The sequence below is a fragment of the Bidens hawaiensis genome, unplaced genomic scaffold, assembly GCF_021521415.1.
Source record: "Bidens hawaiensis isolate Kalapana, Puna unplaced genomic scaffold, B.hawaiensis_p1.1 tig00001575_1, whole genome shotgun sequence".
In the NCBI taxonomy this organism is placed as follows: domain Eukaryota; kingdom Viridiplantae; phylum Streptophyta; class Magnoliopsida; order Asterales; family Asteraceae; genus Bidens; species Bidens hawaiensis.
This window is the reverse complement of record NW_027491088.1, coordinates 3,713,194-3,739,337: the sequence shown is the minus strand read 5'-3', so window position 1 is coordinate 3,739,337 and position 26,144 is coordinate 3,713,194. Positions and strand designations below refer to the sequence as shown.

Genomic DNA, 26,144 nt, shown 5'->3' with positions numbered 1-26,144 from the left:
CGACCTCCTAAACTCAGTATTATCGCACTACGGGCCTTCTCAAGGATATCTTTTCTTTCTTTATCATTTAACCCTTCTGGCATGTTTGGCTCTCCTAACAAGGCATCTGAAATCCTCTGACTTACGTAGAGTCCTCATCTTTACACGCCATAGACTAAAATCGCTTTTGCCGTCAAACTTATCGATATAAAACTTTGCGTTCACCATTCTTGCACTTGAAACAAGAATTTGATTGCCGGTATAAGTAAAACGATCGAGCCGAAGCTCTGACGCTAATTGTCAATTGATATAGCCGAATTTGATCAAACTAACACCAAAGAACACGAATTCTATAAATGGTCATAGTGCCACAATGTTCGTGTTCAATGAGGCGCATATCATCGATCATAGTATCTTGTCGGTTTAATAAAAAAGAACTCGAAAAATACAGGAAAAATTAAAGTGGTATCATCATTTCTATTCCTTTAGTTTAACTTTAAGTGCTTCAATGACTGCTGAAAAGTCGCGGTCAGTTAAACCATGAGACTTAGCTACCTTGTAAAGCTCATTTGCAGCAGCTGCTATTGGTGTCGACTGAGACACAGACTCGGCTAATCCCAAAGCTAGCCTCATATCCTGCACGACAAGCCCATTAATACGAGTCATTGACCGTTAAGCAATTGAAATAAGTGGGTGTTTGGTAAAATGATCAGCATTTAGTGTTTGGGTATACCTTTTGCTGATGCTTTAAGAGAAAAGCAGTAGGGTATTTAGATTGCACCATTGAAGGACCTTTTAGCGAGAACATAGGTGCGCTGATGGCACCCTGTGAAATCACCTGCAAAAGATGCATTTTAACTTTAGATATTATTGCTTATAATTTGATCAAAGTTAGTTAAAGTGAGTTAATTTCAGAGTAACTTTACAACCACACTTGGATCAAGTCCTACTTTCTCACTATGAAGCAGTCCTTCAGCAAAAGTGTGTCCATTTTGAGCGGAGTGTATCTGGCGCCCGGTGAGCGTGTCCATACTAACCAAAGCATATCCGGCACACGAGGAGCATACCCGCAACGAGCAAAACGTGTTCAACGCGGGGAATGCACATCATTAAAAACATGTCTTTTTTTTATGTCATAATGCAACAAACCTAAACAATACCGACTAAGCTATACTAATTTATTTTGTGTGTTTAGTGTCGTAACTTCAACGAACTCAAACAATACCAATTAAATTCGCGTCGGTACATAAATAGAAAAGGTGTAAAGAAATAAATAAAAAAAGAAGATAAACAATAAAAGGGAAAAGACAAAAAAAAATATTAAAAACAACTTTTGGTAAAGTAAATTGGGTAGTTACAAGTCTTTTTCAGAATGCGACAACTCAATCAATCTCCATGAAGAATCCCGGATTACTCGCCAATATACATTATATATATAGGTCTTGTATCTCTCATCATTATCATATATTTTTACACTTTCTTCTTATTATTTCTCTATCCTAACGTATCATTTTTCTCTATCAACCACCACCGTTGCTTTTGCCCTGAAATATGTTATGAAAATTAGCAGTTGGCTTTGAAAATCATCATCCGGCCACAAATAAAATTGACTCCGACGGTATGGTGCGGACATTTTGGGCATTATGTTCACCAACGTGTGGATCGGGCCGAGTAGAGATGAAATATACAAATTTGATAAGTTGAATCAAATCCGGTAACAAAACTTTCCCAGCGACCCGGTCAACGATTACTCGCTGCGAGTGGAAAGGTATAAATACACGCTTAAAACTATTTAACGGTTCAACTATTTATATATTTTATGTTTTAAAAAAATAACTAAGCTTTAAGGATCCGTGATCAATGACACGGTAACATTTAGGGATGAGCTAGATACCGATGCTGAATTTTTTAAAAACTTGGTACCGGTATAGAAAATGGTTGGTTCGGTTTCAGTTTTTGATAGCAAAAACTCTTTTAACTTACCCGAAGCTTGAGCTCGGCTTGGCTTGTTTCGATCTCTGTTTCTAAAACTCGAGCTTGGTTCGTGAGTAATTTTCAATCTCGCACTCGGCTCGTTTAGTATTCAAAATATTATATATATATATATATATATATATATTATAAAGATTTTTTAAATGACATGCTCATTTAAGCTCGTGAGCCGGCTGGAGCTTGATAAATGAAGCTCGGGCACATTTATTATAGAGCTTACTTTTAGGCTCTGGCGTATTTAATAAACAACTTACTTTTAAGCTTGGCTCGATCAAACTTTTTAATGAACCGATCTCAAGTATCTCATTTCGATTGGACCTTTGTGATGTAAACCAAGAATCTCTTTTCTTTCCACACTAAACTTTCATATAGAATGATAATTGAAAAAAATAAGAAATGAAAACAGTTTGGTACATCATTGTCTTTTATACATGTATACAACAAAATTTTATAATTGCTTTTATTTAAAGCTAAGTTACTTTTTAGTGTTTTTACTAACATAGTTTTTCAATTTTCTCAGTTTAAATTTATAAAATGATTTGACATTCACAAAATTTTATAATTGCTTTTATTTAAAGCTACAATTACTTATTAGTGTTTTTACTGACATACCTTTTCAATTTTCTCAATTTCAATTTATAAAATGATTAGAAATCTACACAATTTTATAATTGTTTTTATTTAAAGCTATAGTTACTTTTTAGTGTTTTTAGTAAAAACACTAAAAACTTTTTACCGACAAAGCTTTTCAATTTTCTCCATTTTAATTTATAAAATGATTTGAAATCCAAATCTTTGTTTCACTTATTTTCTTTACACATTCCTCATTCTTCTTTCTATTTCTTTTTGCATAACCTCACATTCATATAAGTTATAAAGATCGAATAATGGTTATGTAGGTCGGGCTTCCATTCAATCTCAACTATACCGAACCGAACTAAAACTGAACCAAAGACGAGTCTGTTTCAATTCGAGTCACCGTTTTTAGACCAAAATACGCTAACACTATTTTTGTTACATATTGTTCTTCTTAAAACATATATTAAATATTTAATTTGCATTGCAACATTCTATGTAGATTGTAAATTACTACCCTTTTTAACATTAGTTTGTTCGGATGTCTTAATAACTTATATTTTATTTATGTTATAAAGGAGATATGCCACAAATTCAAATTACATAAAGATCTTTAAGTTATTTATTGTTGGAATCGGTGGTCTCGGAAATATAACAATCACCCATAGCAAAGGTAACGGTTAGCTACTCAATATAAGCTACTAAATACCAATATGAACTAGAGGTGCACAAAAAATTCGGCGTTGGCTATCCTCAGAATCTTGTAATCGTCGATGGTCGGGTCGAAATCGAAGCCATGTACACCAATACTCCAAGAAGGAAGCTCGTGCACGGTTAGTATATATGCGCCTGGTTGAAGATCGCGCCAATTCCGCGCTCACAGACACACAAAATCCCATTACAGGAAGCAACCACTCCGGTCCGGCTTCCGAAAGGATAGTCCACGGGTGTTACGTCGGCGTATGATGACAACTGTCCTTCCGAATGCGTTGTCTACATGTTTTCCAAGTCTCGGTGTATCATCAAGAACCTCTTCTCAGCTCGGTGTTGTGCTGTAACGTGTTATTTTCTAGATCAAGTAGCCTCAACAAAGCCGAAATTCCACCAGTTTGAGTAATACCAACCTGATTGTGATGATTCTAATAGATGCGGGAATTTTAGCATTAAAAAAACACAAATGCATTCAACAAAAAAAAGACAGTTTTAATACTGGATCGTTTGCGAGGCGCCCAAGTGCAAAAGACGACACTTCTTTTAGCTTTACGTCTGTAGATTGTACCATCTCTATTAGCGGGCCCAAAGCCCCTCGTTGGACTATGCGTGCCTGTAAAAAAATTGCACCCTTTGAAGGTTTATCATATCAAATGGTCTACATTGTAAACCTTTTATCGTATCTAATCGAACCAGGGTAATATGTCATTTATAAAAAAATAATGAATTTGGTATATATGATATATTAATAATTTTGTAAGGACATATATGATATTTTTGGTTTGGCATGGGTATATAAGATATTTTAATATTTGTAAGGGTATATATGAAATTGCCCATTTTTTTTAACTGAGTTCGAATCATCTTAAGATGGACGGAGTGCCCGAATGACGAGATGTAGTGCCATCTTGGTACCGTTAGGAACATTGGCCGTAGGGCTCAATACCAGAGAAAAACAATCCTTAGCAGGGTAGTAGCGTTGGCCATCTCGAGCTCTAAGGGTCTATTTTTTTTACTCTATAAATTTAACTCTCATTCAAACATTTTTAACATGAACTTTCATCTAGCTAACTCTCTTAAATCCCCCCCCCCCCCTCTCAAAAAAAAAGAAAAAAGAAACGCTTAAAATATTGAGCAACAATATTAGCATTGGGAGATCCGTAATGGCTTATTACTCGTTTATAATCTCCCTTCGAAGCCCCAAAATCTTATATTTATCAAACAAGAACAAATTTTTTAAGTTTTTCACATACTAATAGCCCAAAATATACCCAAATTAGGGTTAATTGACATTACAGTCTACACATGAAAAGCTACAAGAAGCGTCACATCTTGCATATGGGCGTTGTCAAACGATCTTGTATTAAACCGTTTCTTTTGCAGTATTAACTACACTAATAAAATAATTTTCTTTTGGTTATTTACACCCAAATTTCAAGACATAAACCATAATCACACACAAACACAAACGTATATACTTAAATGTATTTGTATCATTTTATTACAAAAATATTTGTATCTACCAGCATTGTCACAAACAAGTTGGTATTGTCCATGCTAGTGGAAATCCTGCCTTACTTAACCTACTTAATTTGGATATAACACACCACAATACAACTCCGCCTTCAATCAGAAAGGTATTTGAAGAAACACTAAGTGACCCGGTGGAGATTATAGATAATCTGAGGGTTAAGTAATGTTTCCCACGAGGATGAGGTCCAGCAGAGAAGGTTGTTCTTCAGGGGACCTGCAAAACAAACACCGTAAGCTCGTCACTGAGAAGGGGGGGGCTTCCTCCTTGTGACCACCCTCCGGCGTGAGAATCAGACTAGATTCCTCTGAATATAAGTGTATATTAAGAGATTGCTAGATAACAAGATATCAGATGGATCTTACCATTCCAAGATGTTGGAGTATTTATAGCCGAAGGTAGGTTTCCTAGAAGGTACAGCCGGCTGAATAGTATTCCTGTTCTACCAACAGTGGACTATGCACATGCCATACTGGTTGGTGGATAGGTTACGGCCAACAGTAACAAAGTCGGCTGCACTATTCCACCAACTGTAGATTATGCACGTCTCACCAACTGTGGACTATACGCAGGCCATGCTGGTTGGTGAATAGGTTACGGCCAACAGTAACACTATTCCACCAACTGTAGGCTGCGCACGTCCCACAGTAAGGGTTGGCGAGTAGGCAGCGGCTAATAGTGACAAACAGTACTAGAGGGTGCTCCTCCTCGCACTGTTGTCGGTGAGCTGTCACCCTGTGATTGGCTCATGGGCTGTTCTGGTCAGATCGTCTGTCCTATCCATACCTTGGTAGGTATAGTACAAAAGATCTTTCAGAATCATACGGACTGGCTCATTTAGGCGGGAACAATCCCGCCTTGCTCATTCCTTCATGTGACTACTGAAGTAGCTAGTGTCTTGTGCGTGTAGCCCTGCTGTCTGCGGGTAGCCTTCCCTGATGGCTTGTATCCGCAACTGCGGGAACAGGCGGGGTACTTCACCATTGGGAGGCTTTCCCTGCGTGTACAGCTTGCGTACTGCGCGTAAGGTTCTCTGAGCATGGTGGGTCCTGCGGGAGCAGATGGCATTTGCGCAGACGTCCCTGTTCAAGGTGAGTCTTGCGGGATCAACTGGGCTCTGCTGGGACCTACCTCTTCAACTCCCCCCAGTCCAATGTTCTTCTCATGAATGTTTAATAAAGTGAGGTGAACTTTTGGACTTTAAGCAAGGGGTTTTGAAAAGGGGTTTTTAGTTTTAAGGTTCTCCGTGGGGATTCTTCCCGCGGGTTTCCTAATGTCACTTGCAAAAATTTCTCGATTTTTTTGCTTGATCTTTGGGTATGATGCGGGTAGGTATGTAACCTTCTCGCAAGTCAGGAGCGTTGAGTCTCACTTGTATATATTCTCCATGGGGTTCTGGTGGTTTTCAACATAGTGATCAATTATGTTAAGACCACCAATTCCATCACGGAGTTTCAAACAATATAATTCTCGACGTTCCCGTTATGCGGGGATGTTATCCCTCTATCCGCAAGCATTGCTCAGAAGATCCTTCTTGGTTTCAATTCTCTGCGGGGCGCTAGGTATGTGAAGGGTTTTGCCTTAACACTACCCGCGCTCGTCTTACGGTTACTTTACTTCCAAGGTACTGGGGTCCATTCCCTGCGGGTGCTAGGTATGTGAAGGCTTTTGCCTTAACACTGTACCCGCACCTGTCTTATAGTTACTTGGTTGCCCAGGTATTCTTGGCTTCAATTCCCTGCGGGTGCTAGGTATGTGAAGGGTTTTGCCTTAACACTGTACCCGCACCCGGCTTACGGTTACTTGTTTGCCAAGTTATTCTTGGCTTCAATTCCCTGCGGGTGCTAGGTATGCGAAGGGTTTTGCCTTAACGCTGTACCCGCACCCGGCTCATGGTTACTTGTTTGCCAAGGTAAGGGGTATTTTCCCGCTTACTTTTTTGAATCTTTTTGAATTTTTTTGAAATTCGAAGGGTTGGTGGAAAGATAAGAACAGTCCAAACCTCTGAAACGTCGTGCGACGGTTTCTTCTGACTGTGTCAGGACGTGCAGGAAGTTATGGTGACGTGACAGTACATGGTCATTCCAGACGCTTTTTCAGGCGCGTGGGCGCGATTTTTCGGGCGCGTGGCCGCAAAATTACTGGCACGCGTCCTTTTGACAGCTGTTGCCAGCTTGCTTTTTGCCACGCGTCATAGTTTCATTGCACCTTCGATTTCTCTCTCCTCCGCATTAAATTCACCGCATTAATTGCGATTAGTATATAAAGGGGGTGGAGGATCCTTTCCAATTCACACTTTCACATTTTCTTTTCATCTTTACAGCGATTTCCGGTGAATACTCCTCTATTCAGTCGAGCATTCCCTTGAAATCGCTTTCTTCTTCCTTCTGCAAGATGTCTTCACATGATTTCGAGTCTACAACCGATGATAGGAGTACTGCTGGCGAGTGCCAGTGTGCTCTGCCTGGCGATCAGTACCGGTATGTTGTTAGGAAGTTCATGCTCGATCCTCTCGAGCCTGAGTTTCCTGAACCCCATCAGACCGTGTACGATGCCCCCAGAGGCAAGATCGGGGTTTATGCAACATTCTTTGTTTATGGGAATCTTAGGTTCCCATTGACAAAGTTTGTTTACCGTGTCCTTGAGAGGCACGGTGTTCATCTGACCGAGTTGCACCCCATGGCGATCGCCAAGATTCGCCACTTCGAGTGGGTGTGCCGGATTTTGGGCATCGAGCCCCATGTGGACCGCCTGATGACCTTCTACACTTGGAGGTGCATCCAGGGATGGTACACCCTGACAACCCGTATTAAGGGTTTAAAGATTTGCGCGACCGAACGCAGTCTCCGATCGTGGAAGCGGGAGTTCTTCTACATATCCGCCCGCGCCGTCCCCCTTGCCATGAAGTTTAAAAATGGCCAATCAATTCCGAGCCTTCACGCCACCAACTACCAGGAGGCGGAATGGTTCTCGATGATATCCCTGGTCCAATCTCCGGTTTACCGGTTTGCGGAGTCCGGGATGGTGATGTTGGGGATGAGCCGGGTGTGGAAGGAGGCGTCTCAGGTTCCCATCCTTCTCGAATACGGTTTGAACTCTATTCCTTATGGTATGTCTTGTCTTTTTTGCTGATACGAGTTTGTCTTCTAACTGTTTCTTTTCTTTCAGAGGGGAACGATTTGGAGTCGCTCCTGTACCCGCGGGAAGCTGACGGTCCCGCGCGGATGGGTACTCGTGCTCTAGACGAGGGCGAGTTGCCCATCCTGGAACAAACGGCGGATCGGTTTGTGGAGGTCTATCCGCTGGGCCACGAGATCCTGAGCCACCGGCGGCCAGGTAAGGCGATATTCTATCCTCAATCCCTCAATGCTGTACCCGCTGCCGGAATTCCTGACATCCCTTCTTCTGAGGAATCCGCAGATGGTCCTTCGCTGGTGCGGAAGAGGAAAGCTGCCGGCGGAAAGGGGAAGGAGAAGGTGGCCTCCACAGCCGATCCAGTGCTTCTATCTGACACTGAGTCAGATAGTGAAGAGGTGGCGGGGAACCCCGGTGGTGAGAAGACCACTGCTCCGGAGGCTACGACTGTTGCCTCCGGAGAACCAACGACGACGACGGTGACCGGCATCAAGAGACCGGCTCCATCGGGCTCGTCCCCGCCCGTCCGTACGTTCAGGCTCAAGAAAACCCGTAAGTACAAACGTCCTTATCTTTGTAGATTTATCACTATAAATTTATTGAAACTTATCTTCTTGTGCAGGCGTGGATGTTGACGCATTCCAGGGTGGAGCGCAGAGGAGTACCTCTCCGCCAATGACGGTAGGCTCGGTCAGCCTACCTGAGGCGTCGACCCAGGCGCCTGCGCCTGCATCCGCTGGTCCAGTTGCTCACTCCTTTAAGCCGACTGTTCCAGCCGAGATCACGTCACCGCCGGCCGTGAGTGCGATTTTTACAGCATCCTTCACGGAGCCGGCGGTTACTGTTGCTGATGACTCCACGGCGGCGACCGCGGCGGATACCATGCCTCCGCCATCTACTGCGGCGGAAACCGTGCCGCCTCCGCCATCGGCCTCGACGGCCGAACCTTCAGGTACGCGCGAGGCTTCTCGCCAATCTTTGTTACCTTCCCATCTGCCTGACCTTTTGGATGGATTTCCCTTAGGTTCAGGTGATGGGTTCGGTGGCTATCGGCCCGTGATCGACCCTACAGGTGCGTAGGGTTCTTTTGGCCTTTATACATTTTTTTTTTTTTTTTTATCATCTTTTCCTAATTGCTTTGTTTCTTTTGCAGTGTCGGATTCCAATGAAGTGTATGTTCCAAGATGGAACATTCGCCGAGGAACAACCCTTCGCACACCTGTGGAGTGCGTGGACTGGGCTCGCCACGCTGCTCCCCATGGTGCGTTGGGGGAAGCCATGGTTAGCTACCAGGAGGGTAGGCTAACCAACGAGCTTCGGGTTCTCCTGGCCCGGATGCAGCCACGCGTCGAGCTGCTTTGTCGTGAAAACGACAAGTTGAAAGCAGCTCGCGTTAAAGAAGTATCTCAGGCGCGTGCTCTCCGGGAGGAGAACCAAAAACTAACCGCAGTGGCTGCGGAGAAGGATAAGGCCTTCAAGGCCCTCGAGGTTGAGGTTCAAGCGCGACTCGAGGCCCGCTCCAAGGCTGCCCAAGCTGTTAACGAACAGCTTCGGCTAGCTAAGGAGACTGCGAGGAACGCGACCGAGAGGGCCACCAAGGCTGAAGCTGTTGCTGAGCCTCTCCGCCTGGAGAATAAAGAACTTAAAGCCAAATTAGAGGCTCTTCAACAGGCTCATGACGCCTTGGCTATGGAGGATGCGAAGAAGCTTCAAGAGATTCTGGACCAGAGGGGCGTGCTTGAGCACACCGAGCGGAAGCTTAAGGGCGTTGAAGAGGCCGCTGCAAAGGATGTGCTTCTTGCCAATCTTAATAAGAGCGAAGCCGAACGCGCCTGCACCCAAGCTCAAGCCGCCCTTCAAGAAGCTCTGGTTGCCAAGGAATGGCTTCTTCGAGAAGCGTTGCCTCAGGTATTTTAGCTTTGTCTTCACGCTTTCCTTTGTGACCGAAAAGTTTTACACTTGTACATTTTCTTTGTAGGTTGTGCATCGGGTCTTTTCAGAGACATCTTACGACGATGCTATGAGCGCAGCCCTCAACGCTTCTCATGAGGATGGGGAACGGACCGGCTTCCTGCTTGGTCTAGGGTTTGCTGAGAAAGGCGTCCCGCCTTCCAACTTCCCTTTGTATAATGCGGATACTGAAACTATTTACGACCAAGCAGTGAACCAGTATGCTGCCTTCCCGCATCCGGTGGTGGAGAAGGTGAATGAAATTGCTGCTGCTGATGATGGGCTTGCTGTCCTTAGAGCTTTCCTTGAACCGCCACACTCTGCTGATGGTGCGGGTCCAAGTGGAAGTGGTCCTGAAGCATGATGCAGAAGATCCCTTTCCACCACTAGCGTAGATATTTGCTTTTGTATTTCTTTTGTATGCGGGTATATACCCAGCAATGTTTGTAATATTCGAGTTTCGATGAAATAAAGAATGTGTTTGTCCTTTTCTTTGTTTATTTTACGCATGTTTACACTTAGCAATTTCTTTAGTACTTAGATAAGTTAACTTTTTGACGTGGTAAATTATAAGTTTATTTCGCTTCCTCTTTCATGATTGTGCGGATAGGACCGTCACTTGCACTTAGTAGGATGGCTAAACTTACATTTAACCTGCGTGGAAGTTTACCTCATCTTTTCCTTTGAAATTTTCTAAGTGTTCAGAATAAGTTAACCTTTGAACGTGGTAGATGGTAGGTTGAAGTTTTGCTTCCTTGTTCGTGATTGTGCGGGTAGGACCGTCACTTGCACTTACAAAGATGGCTAAACTTTACTTACATCTGACCTGCGTGTAGGTTTTCCTTAGAACTTTTTAACATTTTTAGCGTTGTGTTTATGCGGGTTTTGCCGCCTTCCACACGCAACTACTTACTTCTTCACACATTGATGCGGTGAATACCGGCACATGGGAAGTTCATAAGTTAAAGGTAAGGCTATCAACACATTGTGAAAGGAGAATCATTTCCATTAGAAGTGGCTCTTAGGCATTTTCTTTACAAGTTTGGAATTGATCTACATATAACATTTGCGTAATTGAGCTCCATTCCATGTTCTTGGGATGGGAGTGCCATCGAGCCTTTCGAGCCGGTATGCGCCCTTTCCCAGAACTTGTTTGATAACGTATGGCCCTTCCCAGACCGGGGCCAGCTTTCCTGGGCGTTCTTGGTTCGAAGCCTCGTTGTTACGCAGTATGTAGTCTCCTTCATTGAAGTTGCAGAGTTTTACCCGCGTATTGTAGTACTTTTGCATTTGTCGTTTGTAATTCTCTTCACGCACTGCGGCTAAGTCTCTGCGTTCCTCGGTTAGCATAAGGTCTAACCGTCTTTCCGCATCATTGTCTTCTGGCTGAATCAAGACCCTTGGTGAGGGTAAACTAATTTCGACCGGGACCATGGCTTCAGTGCCATAAGTGAGACTGAACGGGGTTTCTCCCGTACTGGCCTTCTTCAGCGTTCTGTTTGCCCAAAGGACGTGCGGAAGCTCGTCCACCCAGCCGGATCTGTGTTCCAAGGGTCTTTTCTTTATGCCTTCGACGACGCTCTTATTTGCTCTTTCCACCTCACCATTACCTTGCGGGTGTGCCACTGAGGTAAAGGTGTGGGTGTTTTGAAGTTCTTTCAGCCACTGTTGTAGCTTCTTGTCAGCAAAGTTGGTGCCATTATCGCTCACCAAATTCTGTGGAAGTCCAAAACGACAAATAATAAATTCCCAAATAAATTTTTTGATATGTTTCGCGGTTGTTTGGGCTAAGGGTTTTGCTTCTATCCACTTGGTGAAGTAGTCGATGGCTACCACTAGGAACTGAACATTTCCTGCTGCTGTGGGAAATGGGCCTGTCACATCGATGGCCCACTTCTGAAAAGGCCATGAAGAGGTGACTGGTACAAGTTCATTCTTCGGGCGGTGCGTGTTGGGTGCGTAGAGCTGGCAAGACCTGCATTTTCTGATGTATGCCAGCGCATCCGTATGCATCCCCGGCCAAAAGTATCCCGCGTTGTTTAGCTTAGCTACAACAGCGCGTGGACCTGCGTGTACTCCACAGATGCCTTCGTGTACCTCCCTTAGGAGGTAGTCAGCATCTTGGTTGTCCACGCATCTTAAGAGTGGGCCAAGAAAGTTACGTCTGTAAAGGGTGTCATCGATGAGTTGATAATTCAGTGCTTTACAGCGTAGTTTTCTTGCCTGTGTTTTTGACTCTGGTAGTGTTCCTGCTGCAAGGTAATTTATTGTTGGTGTCATCCACGTTTCTGTACCGGTTTGGATGACACAAATTTCCTTGTGCGGGACTGATGGTGCTTCGAGGAGTTCAATGCGGATGTCCTTTCCCAAGTGGGTGAAGGCTAGTGATGCAAGCTTGCTTAACGCATCCGCAGATTTGTTTTCGCTGCGCTTGACGTGTATGACTTTACAATCATTAAAATCACGCATAAGGGTTTTTGCCTGGGCGAGGTACAGGGCCATTGTGTCGTTCACAGCCGTGTACGTCCCATTTATTTGGTTGGCCACCAGCATGGAATCCACGTGGGCTTCCAAGTTTTTCACTCCCATCTTACGCGCAATTCTCAATCCGGCCAATAATGCTTCATATTCGGCTTCGTTATTCGTACTTGGAAAATCCAACCGAATAGCGTAAGTATATTCTTGGCCTGCTGGGTTGGATAATTTTAACCCTGCGCCTAAACCCTCGCTACTGGCTGCTCCATCAGTGTAGAGTCGCCAGACATCATTGATGTCCTGTGCTGGGGAGGGTTGAGCCTCCTCCTGGCACTCTTTCTCCCGCGAAGCGGGGACTTCTGCAATAAAATCGGCCAGGACCTGGCCTTTTATGGCTGGTCGTGGCTTGTACTTAATTGCATATTCTCCCAATTCAATTGCCCATTTGGCCAGACGTCCCGATAATTCGGGTTTGCCTAGAACGTTTGAGAGTTTGAAGTTGGTGAGAATGGTGATTGGGTGGCCCTGGAAATATCATCTTAACCTGCGTGAAGCGTGTATAAGTGCTAAGACTAATTTTTCGAGGGTAGAGTACCGGGTTTCTACGTCTGTTAGTACACGGCTAACATAATAGATTGGCATCTGGATGCCTTTCGTTCTACTAGCAGGACTGCCCCGGTTGCTCTATCTGTTGCGGAAAGGTATAGGATTAACTCCTCTCCCGCTTGTGGTGCTGTAAGTGTTGGGAGTTCGATCAGGCGTGACCGAATCTCCTGAAAAGCTGCTTCCGCTTCTGGTGTCCAGCGGAAGTGCGTTTTCTTTAAGCAGTTTCTCAATGTTGACACGAAAGGAAACGACTTATCCGCATGGTTTGCCAAAAAGCGATTAAGTGCGACTAGTCGTCCATTCAGTGTCTGAGCCTGTTTGATGGTGGTAGGTGATTCCATTTTAACAATGGCTTCGACCTTTTCAGGGTTCGCTCTGAAGCCATCTTTAGTAACAATGACTCCCAAGAACTTCCCTTCTTCCATCCCAAATGAACACTTGCTCGGGTTGAGCTTCATGTTTATCTTTCGGAGCATGTTGAAAGTTTCTTCAATGTCTTTCAACATCGCTTCTGGCTCGAGGCTTTTGATGACCAAATCATCCATATAGACTTCCAAGTTTCTCCCGATTTTGGCATGAAACTCTTTGTCCATCAGTCGTTGGTACGTGGACCCTGCATTCTTAAGTCCGAATGGCATCATTTTATAACAAAATGTACCATCGGGCGTCCGAAATGCGGTTTTGTCCTGGTCATCTATGGCCATGTGGATTTGGTGGTACCCCTTATACGCATCCAAGAAGCATTTAAGGCGAAATGGTGCCAACGAATCCACCTTAAGATCAATTTCTGGTAACGGATAACAATCTTTGGGGCATGCTTTGTTCAAATCTTTGAAATCTATGCACATGCGCCATTGTTTGTCATTCTTCGGTACCATTACGGGATTTGCAACCCATGTTTGATATCTACTGACGCGTACGATGCCTGCGTCAAGGAGTTCCTTGACTTGGGTTCTACACGCGTTAGTTTGTTCAGGCCCCATTACTCTGCGCTTTTGTACGACTGGCGTAACAGCCGGATCGCACTTGAGCTTATGCTCTGCCTTACTTCGGGGTACACCAGTCATGTCAGCTGGTGCCCACGCAAAGATGTCGGCGTTTTTCTGCAGTAAGCGTTTGAGTAAGGTGCGGGTGGGATCAACGATTGTTGGTCCAATGGTAACGGCCTGGTCGGGGTATTTGCCATTGAAGGCCCATTTTTCCGGTTCGGTGATGGTTGGTTTAGCCATTTTCGGTTTGGGTTTAGATGAGACAGATGCGATGCATACCTGGGGAATGCCAGTGATCATCGCTACACCCTCAGCTGTTGGCCATCCCATCATGCCGTGGACTGAAGATACCACGGCGTTGAATCTTGCCATCCCGTCTCTTCCGAATAGGATGTCGTACGTGTGGTGTGGCTTTCTCATCACGACAAAATCCACGTCTTCTGTGCGTGAATGATTCCCATCGGTAAGAGTAACGGGGAAAGATAGGATACCCAGGGGGGTTTCTGTACTGCCGTCAAACCCTTCCATTGAAGCGTAGACCGTTTCCAAGCGTTCTTTGTCTTCATCATCCAGCTTGTCAAAGAACTGCCTGTACATCACTGTCGACGAAGCGCCGTTGTCAGCAAGAGTGCGGGAAGTGATGTAATGCCCCAGCTGGCTTTTGATGACGATGGGGCCTTCTTTGCTGGGGCCTCCTGGCACTCGCGGGAAGCGCACCTCAGCTTCCTTCCACGCGCATGGTTCTGTTACTCGTCTTTTTCTTCCTCTGACCTTGCCATGAACCATGTTGATGCTGATGTCGACGGGCTTTCGTCCGTTACCTCTGTACCGGTTGTCATTCCTTCCTCCCTTCTTGATTGATGCCACGAGATGTGCAAGTCTTCCATCCTTAACAAATGTCTCAACAATATCCTTCAGGGATGTGCACTCTTCAGTACCATGACCCTTTGTCCCGTGGAAATCACAGGATTTGCTTTGATCCGCATTAGGTTTCTGCCGGATCAATGGGGCTTTTGGCCATGGCAATTTTTCCGTGGCAAATATCTCTGTGACGCTCTTGGTGAGTGGCGTCCACCGGTGTTTTCGGTTTGAAGGGTGTGTGTTGTCCCTTCCGCCAACAAGAGGGCGAGAGCTGGATGAGGTGTCAAAGTTTACCCTTGACTGCCAAATACCTAGCCGCCTCTTTTTGTTCTCCCGGGCGATCCTAACGTTGTTCTCCCTTGTCCTCTGCGTGTAGAGGTGTGTACTCTGGGGAAGATCTCTTCCCAGCTGCTTCTCCGTCTCGGCAAAGCGCTTGGCTGCCGTCATGATGGCATCCCATGTGGATGGCATGCCGTCTTTACCCGTCAATGTGCGGATAAGCTCTGGGTACTCGGCGCCCTGGATGAAAGCGGCGCGAACAAGATCTTCACTTATGTTGCCCAGACTCAGCTTTTTGGAGTTGAAGCGGGTGATGAAGTCTAGTAAAGATTCATCCTCCTCTCTAACGCAGTTGAGGATCGTCCACTGCTCTTCAGTATACTTCCTCTGCTGGCTGAAGTGTTGGCTGAACTTGTTCTGAAAGTCCGCCCAGTCATATATGTGGTGGACCGGTAAACGATCGAACCATGCCCTGGCTGCTCCGACCAGAGTCATCTGGAACATGTAACACCACGTGGGTTCCGTCCAGTTACTGACGGTAGCCCCCGCAATGAACCTGTTCAAATGGTCGTCTGGGTCGGATAGACCATCATAAGTGCCAATGTTGGACATTTGTTTGGCACTTCTCGGGGCGATTGCTTCCGCAATATCCCTTGCAAATTTTGACTTTCCTGCATTCGTAGCAGTTGGTCTAAAGGTTTTGGAGAAGTCACGCGGGTTTCTCTCCGCATTTGTCGGTTTAAAGGCTTCCCCAAAATTCCTTTTTGGCTGGGAGTCCGTTTCCTTACGCTTCCCTTTCGCCTTATGGCGAGGGTTTGCGTCGGTATCGGACTCCTCCCTCTCGTCATCTGAGTACTCGCCCTCGCTGTTCATAATGAGGTGTTGGCGAGTACTGCCGAATTCGTCAGCCTGTTGAACCGAACGCAAGCGTTCGTCCAATTCAGCTTGGAACTCTTTCTGACGTGCTTCGGCCCACGCCTTCACTTGATCTAGTGTTTGGCGAGGGACCCTCGTTCGTTTTTCCAGCTGGGTATCGGTGAACCCCAGTGGAATATTTACTGCACTTGCCCCCGCTTGGGTAGTCGGGGTAGTGTTCGTAAGGATTGTATAACCGCCGGTGTTCCCCCCAGTTGCTGGGGTTGTTACCGGGGTTTCTTGGTCGGTTACTGGCCTTTGGACCGGAGTAACGTTAACCATTTCTTCAGAAAATTTGAAAAAACTAAATTAGTTCTAGCTTTTATGCACGGATGGCGCCAATGAAGAAACACTAAGTGACCCGGTGCAGATTATAGATAATCTGAGGGTTAAGTAATGTTTCCCACGAGGATGAGGTCCAGCAGAGAAGGTTGTTCTTCAGGGGACCTGCAAAACAAACACCGTAAGCTCGTCACTGAGAAGGGGGGGCTTTCTCCTTGTGACCACCCTCCGGCGTGAGAATCAGACTAGATTGCTCTGAATATAAGTGTATATTAAGAGATTGCTAGATAACAAGATAGCAGATATCAGATGGATCTTACCATTCCAAGATGTTGGAGTATTTATAGCCGAAGGTAGGTTTCCTAGAAGGTACAGCCGGCTGAATAGTATTCCTGTTCTACCAACAGTGGACTATGCACAGGCCATACTGGTTGGTGGATAGGTTACGGCCAACAGTAACAAAGTCGGCTGCACTATTCCACCAACTGTAGATTATGCACGTCTCACCAACTGTGGACTATACGCAGGCCATGCTGGTTGGTGAATAGGTTACGGCCAACAGTAACACTATTCCACCAACTGTAGGCTGCGCACGTCCCACAGTAAGGGTTGGCGAGTAGGCAGCGGCTAATAGTGACAAACAGTACTAGAGGGTGCTCCTCCTCGCACTGTTGTCGGTGAGCTGTCACCCTGTGATTGGCTCATGGGCTGTTCTGGTCAGATCGTCTGTCCTATCCATACCTTGGTAGGTATAGTACAAAAGATCTTTCAGAATCATACGGACTGGCTCATTTAGGCGGGATTGTTCCCGCCTTGCTCATTCCTTCATGTGACTACTGAAGTAGCTAGTGTCTTGTGCGTGTAGCCCTGCTGTCTGCGGGTAGCCTTCCCTGATGGCTTGTATCCGCAACTGCGGGAACAGGCGGGGTACTTCACCATTGGGAGGCTTTCCCTGCGTGTACAGCTTGCGTACTGCGCGTAAGGTTCTCTGAGCATGGTGGGTCCTGCGGGAGCAGATGGCCTTTGCGCAGACGTCCCTGTTCAAGGTGAGTCTTGCGGGACCAACTGGGCTCTGCTGGGACCTACCTCTTAAGTATTGCATTCACCAAGGTATCCGTTGTAAAAACAATGATTTTATCTTGTATCTCACACAACTTTTTCAACTTAAATAAATTCTCTTTATAGGATATTGTTTTTGATGTCATAATAGCCGGCATTGCTCATAAACTACTCGAATGTGGTTATGTTTTTTAGGTTATTTTCAATCACCTCACCAGAAAACTGAATAAGAGATGCGTATGAGTTTTAAGTTTCAGTATTGTGTTATCATGGTAAATCTCGCGGCCACTCCGTGTTTGTCTCTCATAACTGCTTCAATCAATTTCTTCATTAACAAGTCTTTTATGTACGGATGCATCTTTATCAGCAAAGTACGGTACTTGCAGGTTCATTCCACACAACAACCATGTACACGATAATGGGTCGGGTTAGTAGATGAACCTGGATTGGATCTGTCTCTATTAAATGGATCATAATTCAGTCCAAATAATTTATACCAAATGAAACCAATTATTGGAATAATGTGATTTCATCTTTTTGATATATTGCAATTGTAAATGGAGTGGATCACATCTGGGATCAAGATCCAATATGTTGACACTTGACACACACGCATCAATTCATATTTTTTTTACACAAGGCCCTCAACTTATCAAGATCCAATATGCTGACACTTGACACACGAATCACTTCGTATTTTTCATACAAAGCCCTCGACTTATCAGATGAATTCTTATATATTATAAAGTTTAGGTACTATTTTATTAAAGGATATGGTATAAAACAACAAACTTACCAAGGCTTTGGAATGGCCCCTTAAACTCCTTGAGAGCATCCCTCAAGGAGTGATGTTTCGTACATAGAATGACAAGCTTTCAACATTTATGTCCGAACATTAAGAATCAAAAGCAATCAAAAAGTAAATAAGACATGCATTTTTGCAAAATATAAAAAGAAAAATGCAACATTTTGCAAGTCAATCCCCCAACTCAACCAAATTCGTTATGACCCACTATAACTTTATACCCGTTTGGCAACCTAAAAAGTGCTTGATAAAGAAAAAAAGGAGTCAAACTCACCCGTATCATACCGTCCTCACATGTGCGCTTTAGGTAAGGTGCTACAACCAATGTTTTGAAACTTGAACCGCCCGGTTCGACCGGTCTGACCGGGACCGGGTAGGCATGCCGGTCCGGTTCACATATATAACCCGTTTTCTAATAACCCGGTCGGGTTTGACGGTTTACGGTCTGACCGGAACCGATGAACTGCCGGTTTACGGTCTGACCGGAACCGATGAACTGCCGGTTGAACCGGTAGAACCTGGTTTTAATGAATAAAAGAGTTTTGCTACAGCCGGGTTTCAAACCTAGGAGCATGTCGAGATGAAGTGCTTAACAAACAACATTCAGCCAACCAACCAACACTAACTATTGCTTCATAACTTGAAATATAAATCTTATATAGTGAACTAATAATTATAAGTGTACATGAAAATTCCTTAATATTACTTTTTCTATATATAGAAATTATATATGTATATATATAAATATATTTAAATTATTTATGACGTTATCCGGGTCAAATACCGGTCCGCCCTCCCGGACGGTCTGACCATTGTCCCGGTAAGGCGTCCGAGTCAGATCTCAAAACATTGGTTACAACAACTCTAACCACAACAGGAGAAAACTTTTTTCTTTTCTTTCGAATTGCATAAAGATGAGCAGGCGAAGCTTCGAATATGTGAATCCCTGATTTAAGGAGATCCAACAAATCTATACCTGCAAATTTTCATCAAACAAAATGCTATAGAAAAGAGAGAATTTCATACATATCCCTACAAACTTACAAAATATCATATATATCAAACCAAACTTCAAAATATCAAATATATCCTTAAAAACCAATCAAAATATCATGCATATCCTATTACTTTATTTAATTTAACAGATTATAAATAAATGACCGCCTCTTATGCTATAGAAGTACCTTCTTTTTATAATGATCAAGTACGTTGTAACCCTAATGGGCCGGTTTAATCTGGGCTTGCTAAGGTTGGATCTATATGGATTGGTCAACATATTGGGCTTTGGTATGTTTGAATAGGGATGAGCCTAATACCGGTATGGTACCATCCTGGTACCGGTACCAAGGATAAAAAATCGGGAAATACCGGTATCATACCGAACCGTACCGGTACCATACCGAACCGTACTGTATCGGTACCGTACCGATCCCGAAACTTAAAACTTTGGTACCGATTCGGTACCGACAGTACCAAATCGGTATCAATTTCAGTACCGGTACTGATATTGCTCATCCCTATGTTTGATAGGGTATTTCTATATTATTTTTTTTGAAAAAGAATTATGAATTTCACCACTCCATTCTCGTATGTGATGTTTCAATTTTTATTTATTTATTTATTTTTTTAATCAAATTATAATATGAAATGAGTATGAATTTGACCACCGTTGGCCTGTGATGTTCTTTCTATCATTTTTATTTTTATTAAATTCTAAATGGTACTCCTTTTCTTTTAGTTTCAGTTTCTTTGGAACGAATATGAATTTGGCCACCGTTGCCTCGCGGTGATCTTTGTTCTTTCCCCTTTTTTTCGTTTTGTATTCTTTTTTATTTTTTAGGCAAGTACGGTTTGTATCAGTGTATGCATCAATATTCATTTGTCCGGGCGTGGTTCGTTACTAGTTATTACTGTGCATCATTGGTATTCGTTTGTCCAGATCAATGGTGAAGAAACACTAATCAGCTCCGGGCAGATTATGGACAATCTGGGGGTTAAATAGATGTTTCCCACGAGGGTTAAGTCCGGCAAAGATGGTTCTGATAACCTGCAAAACAGACACCGTGAGCTCGTCACTGAGAAGGGGGGTACCTCCTTGTGATCACCCTCCGGCGTGAGAATCAGACTAGATTGCTCTTGAATATAAGTGTATATTAAGAGAATGACTAGAGCAGATATCAGGTAATATATCAAGATATGAGATATGAGATAAGATGATACCATTCCAAGGTGTTGGAGTATTTATAGCCGAAGGTAGGTTTCCAAGCAGGTACAGCCGGCTGAATAGTGTTCCTGTTCTGCCAACTGTGGGCTACGCACATGCCATGCTGGTGGTTGGTGGGTAGGCAGCGGCTGATAGTGACCAGGCCGGCTGTGTACTATTCCTGTTCCACCAACTGCAGGCTATGCACGTCCTCCTACAGGTTGGTGAGTAGGCAGCGGCTAATAGTGACATACAGTACAAGAGCGTGCTGCTCGTCATACTGTTGTCAGTGAGCTGTCGTATCTTTGGTCAGATCTTTTGTCCATACCTCGTCAGGTACAGTACAAAAGATCCTCCAGTATCGTACGGACTGGCTTATTTGGGCGGGAGTTTTCCCGGCTTTGTGCGGGAGTGTTCCCGGCTTGCTCACTCCTTCTTCAGGTGACATTACTGAATTATTTAAGAGTTAAGTGCCTTGTGCGTGTAGCCTTGCTGCGCAGGTAGCCTTCCCTGATGGCTTGTATCCGCAGCTGCGGGAACAGGCGGAGTACTTCACCATTGGGAGGCTTTTCCTGCGGGAACAGCTTGCGTACTGCGCGTAAGGACGTCACGTCTCTGAGCATGGTGGGTCCTGCGGGCCCAGTTGGTTTCTGCGCAGACGTCCCTCTTCAAGGGGTTGCGAGTTTAGCCTTTGCGCAGACGTCCCTGTTGAAGGTGAGTCTTGCGGGTTCAACTGCGCAGACGTCCCTCTTTGAGGTGAGTCTTGCGGGTCCAACTGGGCTCTGCTGGGACCTACCTCTTCAAATGGGTTACAGTTACACGTTCACAAAAGGGTTAGCAGGTTAACCTCATTAATTTGTTTTTACTTTTTATTCTAATTTTAAGCTGTTTGACATGATTAATCATACGGTTTAGACACATCAACACGAACACGGTCCATTTAATTCAGAAGGTAAACATGTTGTCCGAACACAACCGGAATATTAAACTGGTTAAGTGGTTATCCTTGTGTGGGACTGAGTGTCCCCCCAATATCCCACATCCCAAAACCTTTAATAAACCCAGAATATTACATCCTAGCATATAATCCAAAACTAATACCATAAAAGGACATAGTGCCACAATCATATTCATCAATGATAGTATCTTGTCGGTTCAATAAAAAATAACTCGAAAAATACAGGAAAAATTAAAGTGGTATCATCATTTCTATTCCTTAAGTTTAACTTTAAGTGCTTCAATGACTGCTGAAAAGTCATGGTCACTTAAACCATGAGACTTAGCCACCTTGTAAAGCTCATTTGCAGCAGCAGCTATTGGTGTCGACTGAGACACAGACTCGGCTAATCCCAAAGCAAGCCTCATATCCTGCACGACATGCCCATTAATACGAGTGATTGACCGTCATCCAATAAGTGAGTGTTAGGTAAAATGATCAATATTTAGTGTTTGGGTATACCTTTTGCTGATGCTTTAAGGGAAAAGCAGTAGGGTATTTAGATTACACCATTGAAGGACCTTTCAGCGAGAACATAGGTGCGCTAATGGCACCCTGTGATATCACCTGCAAAAAATGCATTTTAACTTTAGATATTATTGCTTATAATCTGATCAAAAGTTAGTTAAAGTGAGTTGATTTCAGAGTACCTCTACAACCACACTTGGATCAAGTCCGACTTTCTCACTAAGAAGCAGTCCTTCAGCAAAAGATGTCATCATGCTACAATAATAATATTAATAAGCTTAATACACATATAACCGAATCGCTCAACACAAAAAATGAAAAAAAAAAAAAAAGAATTCACACAACCTTCCCATAATCATGTTTACAACAAGTTTCATTGCAGCTCCATTTCCAACGTCTCCTAGGTAAAATCTTGACTGGAGTCGAAGCAGAAACATCAATCGGTTTCCTAAAAAGTAATATACGTTTCTTAATATAAAGAAAAAACGTGTACCTTTCCCATAATGTCCAAATAGGGAGCAACTTTTTCATATAAAGATTTGTCACCTGCAAAAAGGGCATGTAATATCCAAATAAAAATTACCAACTAAAAAAAAATCAAAATCGAGTTTAAACTTTAAAGTTATTAACTTTAGGTGATAAAGTTTACCTGCAGTGAGGAATATTAACTGCCCATCCTCTGCGGGCTTTTTAGACCCTGAAACTGGAGCCTAAACCAATGCAACATATTCCTTTATTTTACGGTTTTCTTTTTAAAAGGAAAAAATACAGTAAAAATTAATCACCTCCAAAAATAGTGCTCCGGTTTCTTTTATTTGTCCGTTTATCAACTTGGATGTGGGCCCGTCAACGGTTGACACATCTACATACCTAAAATCATCCATCCAAAGAATGAACACGTGTTAAAATATTAGTCTTCCTTATAAATTATTTCATACTCATCTAAACTATAGATAACTAAGTAATATTATTCCCGTGCGAGAGACATATATACCCTTTTCCTGGACTCATTCCACTGGCGGCCCCATCTTCTCCACAAGCAACAACCACCTGATCGTAAAAGCTACCATAATTATCCACCGTGGACTTATAATATGTAAAAAAATATTATATATGACATACTCACTGCACTTTCAGGATCAGCAAGCATGGCAAATGTGACATCACAAGATGCTGCTACTTCTGCAGGGGACGGTTTATATCTGCTCATACAAAACAATATATTTAAACCGCATCAATGATTATGCTACAAAGCTGTTGAAATTACGTCATGAAACCTTACTTTGCACCAATATCGATGAGAGGATCACATTTGCTCTTGGTTCTATTCCAAACAGTCACATCACATCTACAAGAAACCAATATATATTGTAATTTGTAAACAGCATGTTAATGATAATGAATAAAAAGAACATGATGTTTTTCCTAGATATGTATAACATGGCTCCAAAAAAGGCAATTGACATGATAAAACCACAAGTCATATAGAATTGGTAAGCATGTTAAGTAGAGAAATTGACTCGTACCCGGCTTTTATGAGATTTTGTGCCATTGGGGAACCCATGATTCCAAGACCGAGAAAGCCCACACGTGTAGGAGTTTCATCTGCTATATGAAACAAAGAATGAAGGAAATATACATGACATAATCCCAAATTTTAAGTTATTTAGTGTTTTAGCACAGAAAGAATGTTAAAGAAACACATTTCATGCTCCATTTTTCACATAAAGTCCCGTCTATAGGCGTTCTAGAAGAGAGAATAACAGCAGCATTTTCAACTGATTTAACAAAGTTTGTAACCAATAACCAACAATCTCCCTATGTTGTAGAAAATGTGATATAAGTTTAGAGAAGTTACTAACAGTGTTGTAAAAATCAGTTCTAGCTGGCGATTACTCGCTAATTGTTGGGCTGCCTAGTGTTGTACAAATCGGTTCTAGCCGGCAATTAATCGCTAATTGTTGGGCTGCCTATGCAACTAATAGATCCCTAAAATCGGTAACCGGTCAAAGCCAGTCAATTTTTTGTTAAAATGGGTCAAAACTTTATAAGCATTTAAAATATTATATAAAAAATTTTGTGTGTGTGTGTGTGTAGATAGAAGTTTGAAAAATTAAAGATAAAATCCCAATCCAATTCTCGATTAATCGCTAGTCGGTACCCCACTCCTGAGTCCCGACTAGTGCCTAGCAAGTTTTACAACACTGCTACCAAACATGCTCAAGAATGTTATGTTTCACTCAACTTAGGCTGGCTATAGTGGGCGCAAAAGCCACGTGGCTGGTTAACACCCGCCAAACCAAAACTATTCCCACACATACAGGCGCCAGAATGGAACGAGCCCTCCTGGGCGTCAACCGGTTAACGAGACAAGGGGCTCAAGTGTGTGGACCTAGCTACAAATCCAACCAATCACATTCATCCATTCATATTTCTACATTAAAAAAAAGTTAAATAATAATTGTGTTTTAGTCAAACCATTACGCGTTTTTAATGGAGAAGTTAGCGAGACACTGAGACCTCGTATCTACGTGACGGTGTGACACTTATAGTTAAACCGCTACACATGGTCTTAATCATACACAATGCCATTATTATCATCAAAACTTTATTAAATTATCAACAATGGTTATAAACTTATAATTCACCCCCCCCCCCCCCCCCAATTGACTATAACATTCACTAATTTCATTAGAATTGGACAAAACTGAGCACACCAATATTAATCATATAAACTCTGTACTAGTCATGACTAATTTCCAACATAAAATGAAGTACATAAGATGAAACTGAACACATAATAAGTTACCTGGTGAAGATAGAGAAGAGAACACTTTAAAAGAGAAAGAAGAAGATTTGATGATGGGTGTTGGTTTAAAGTGTTGAGGGAGTGAAGGACAAAAGCTTGTTGCCATGAGCGAATAATTGACACCTCTCACAAGACTCACCATAGTGTTGTTGTTGTGTCTTTGGTTCAGCCAATGTTCTCACACACTTCGATGTGTGTGTGTGTGTTTTTTTTTTTTTTTTTTATCTACTTGCGGATAACATGTTTGAAAATGCATGTTTTTGTAAATAGGGTTCGGGTTGGTGGAAAACAAAATTAAAAATTTTCGGGATTATTTGGATAAATGAGTATGTGGTTTCGGACTTTCAGTACTGGTCCCGGGCGTTACAGGTTTTACATATACTCGTTGAGGTTAGGGTTTTTAGCCATCCTAGTGTGCACTAACTTATTAATAAAAGGATGAGTATCGACAATCCAATTCACATACTTGTTTGCAAAATCATGTCATAAATCCAGCTTGATACATGTTACGTATTGGGTGTACTCGTGACTCGTGAGTCAACGGGTATACCCATTTATTTATTAGTTAATTATTTAATCTTACCAACTGGATTACCTTTAAACTTTGGGTTCACACATTTAGTTATCCATTTTCTACTAAATCATTTTTCAACTACTATTATTATCCCCCTAATGTTGGAAGTGTTGATTCATTAAAAGGAAAAATTAAAAGGAAAATTAAGGAGTCATAAACAAATCTCTTATCAAATGACTCTCGTGTTTTTGTGTTGTGATTGATTACCTTTAAACTTTAATTTCAATTAAGGAGTCATCAGACCAAAAATATTAGATGATTTGTTGACTTAGGCCCCATTTGTTTTTTTTAGAGATTTAAGTCTGAATCTGAATATCACATCTGAATGTTAAGAGGTGGTTCAAATGTCTGAAATCTGAATCATTAAGAGGTGGAGGCTATAGACGAACCTCTAGTCGTCGGAGATGGAGCCTAGTCTCCGGGTTAGAAGTTAATTGAGGCCGGAGACAAACATATGTTTTTTTTGGGTTAAGAGGTTTTCAGACCCACTAAAAGCTCTTACTGGTTCATATGCTATAAAGACACTGAACCTCTTAATGCTAGAAAAAAAACAAACAGCCCCACGTCTGATTACGTCTGACCGAATCAGACGTTTTCCTCTATTAAGAGGAAAGAAGCAAAAACAAACAGGGCCTTAATGTGAATTAGTGTTACTCTTGTAAATCACATCACCACGATTTTGAATTAGAAAATGAATTTCAAGAAATGACATATTTATTTACTCTATTAATGACCGAGTCATGTCCGGTGTATTAAACGAGATTTGCCTACTCTGTTGACTCATATGATTGGGTCCAAAACAATTATTGAATGGGGTATTCAACTCAATGTATGAACGGAAAATGACATCTTTATTGGTTCAATTTTCTAATTTTTTATGAAAAAATGAACATTTCTATCGAAATATAAAAAAATGTGAGGATCTCCTACATGAATGATTCGGAAGAG

At 42.9% G+C, this 26,144-nt stretch overlaps 1 protein-coding gene across 2 annotated transcripts; it reads right to left on the bottom strand.

Annotated features, from left to right (window-relative positions):
• Positions 1–384: 384 nt before the first annotated feature.
• LOC143588213 (glyoxylate/succinic semialdehyde reductase 2, chloroplastic-like) lies at positions 385–24,810 on the bottom strand. 2 transcript variants are annotated; one of them, XM_077069282.1, is made up of 12 exons: positions 24,623–24,810; positions 23,340–23,418; positions 23,096–23,161; positions 22,940–23,015; positions 22,808–22,863; positions 22,599–22,683; positions 22,463–22,523; positions 22,307–22,359; positions 22,159–22,229; positions 21,996–22,068; positions 713–817; positions 385–615 (listed from the first exon to the last, which is right to left on the bottom strand). In XM_077069282.1, the coding sequence occupies exons 1-12, from the start codon at positions 24,762–24,764 to the stop codon at positions 457–459; spliced, it is 1,026 nt and encodes a 341-aa protein (XP_076925397.1). In that variant the 5' UTR covers positions 24,765–24,810; the 3' UTR covers positions 385–456. The 2 variants fall into 2 exon arrangements, with proteins under 2 accessions (XP_076925397.1, XP_076925401.1); XM_077069286.1 differs by lacking the exons at positions 385–615; positions 713–817 and adding exons at positions 21,480–21,716; positions 21,808–21,912.
• Between the last annotated feature and the right edge of the window lie 1,334 nt (positions 24,811–26,144).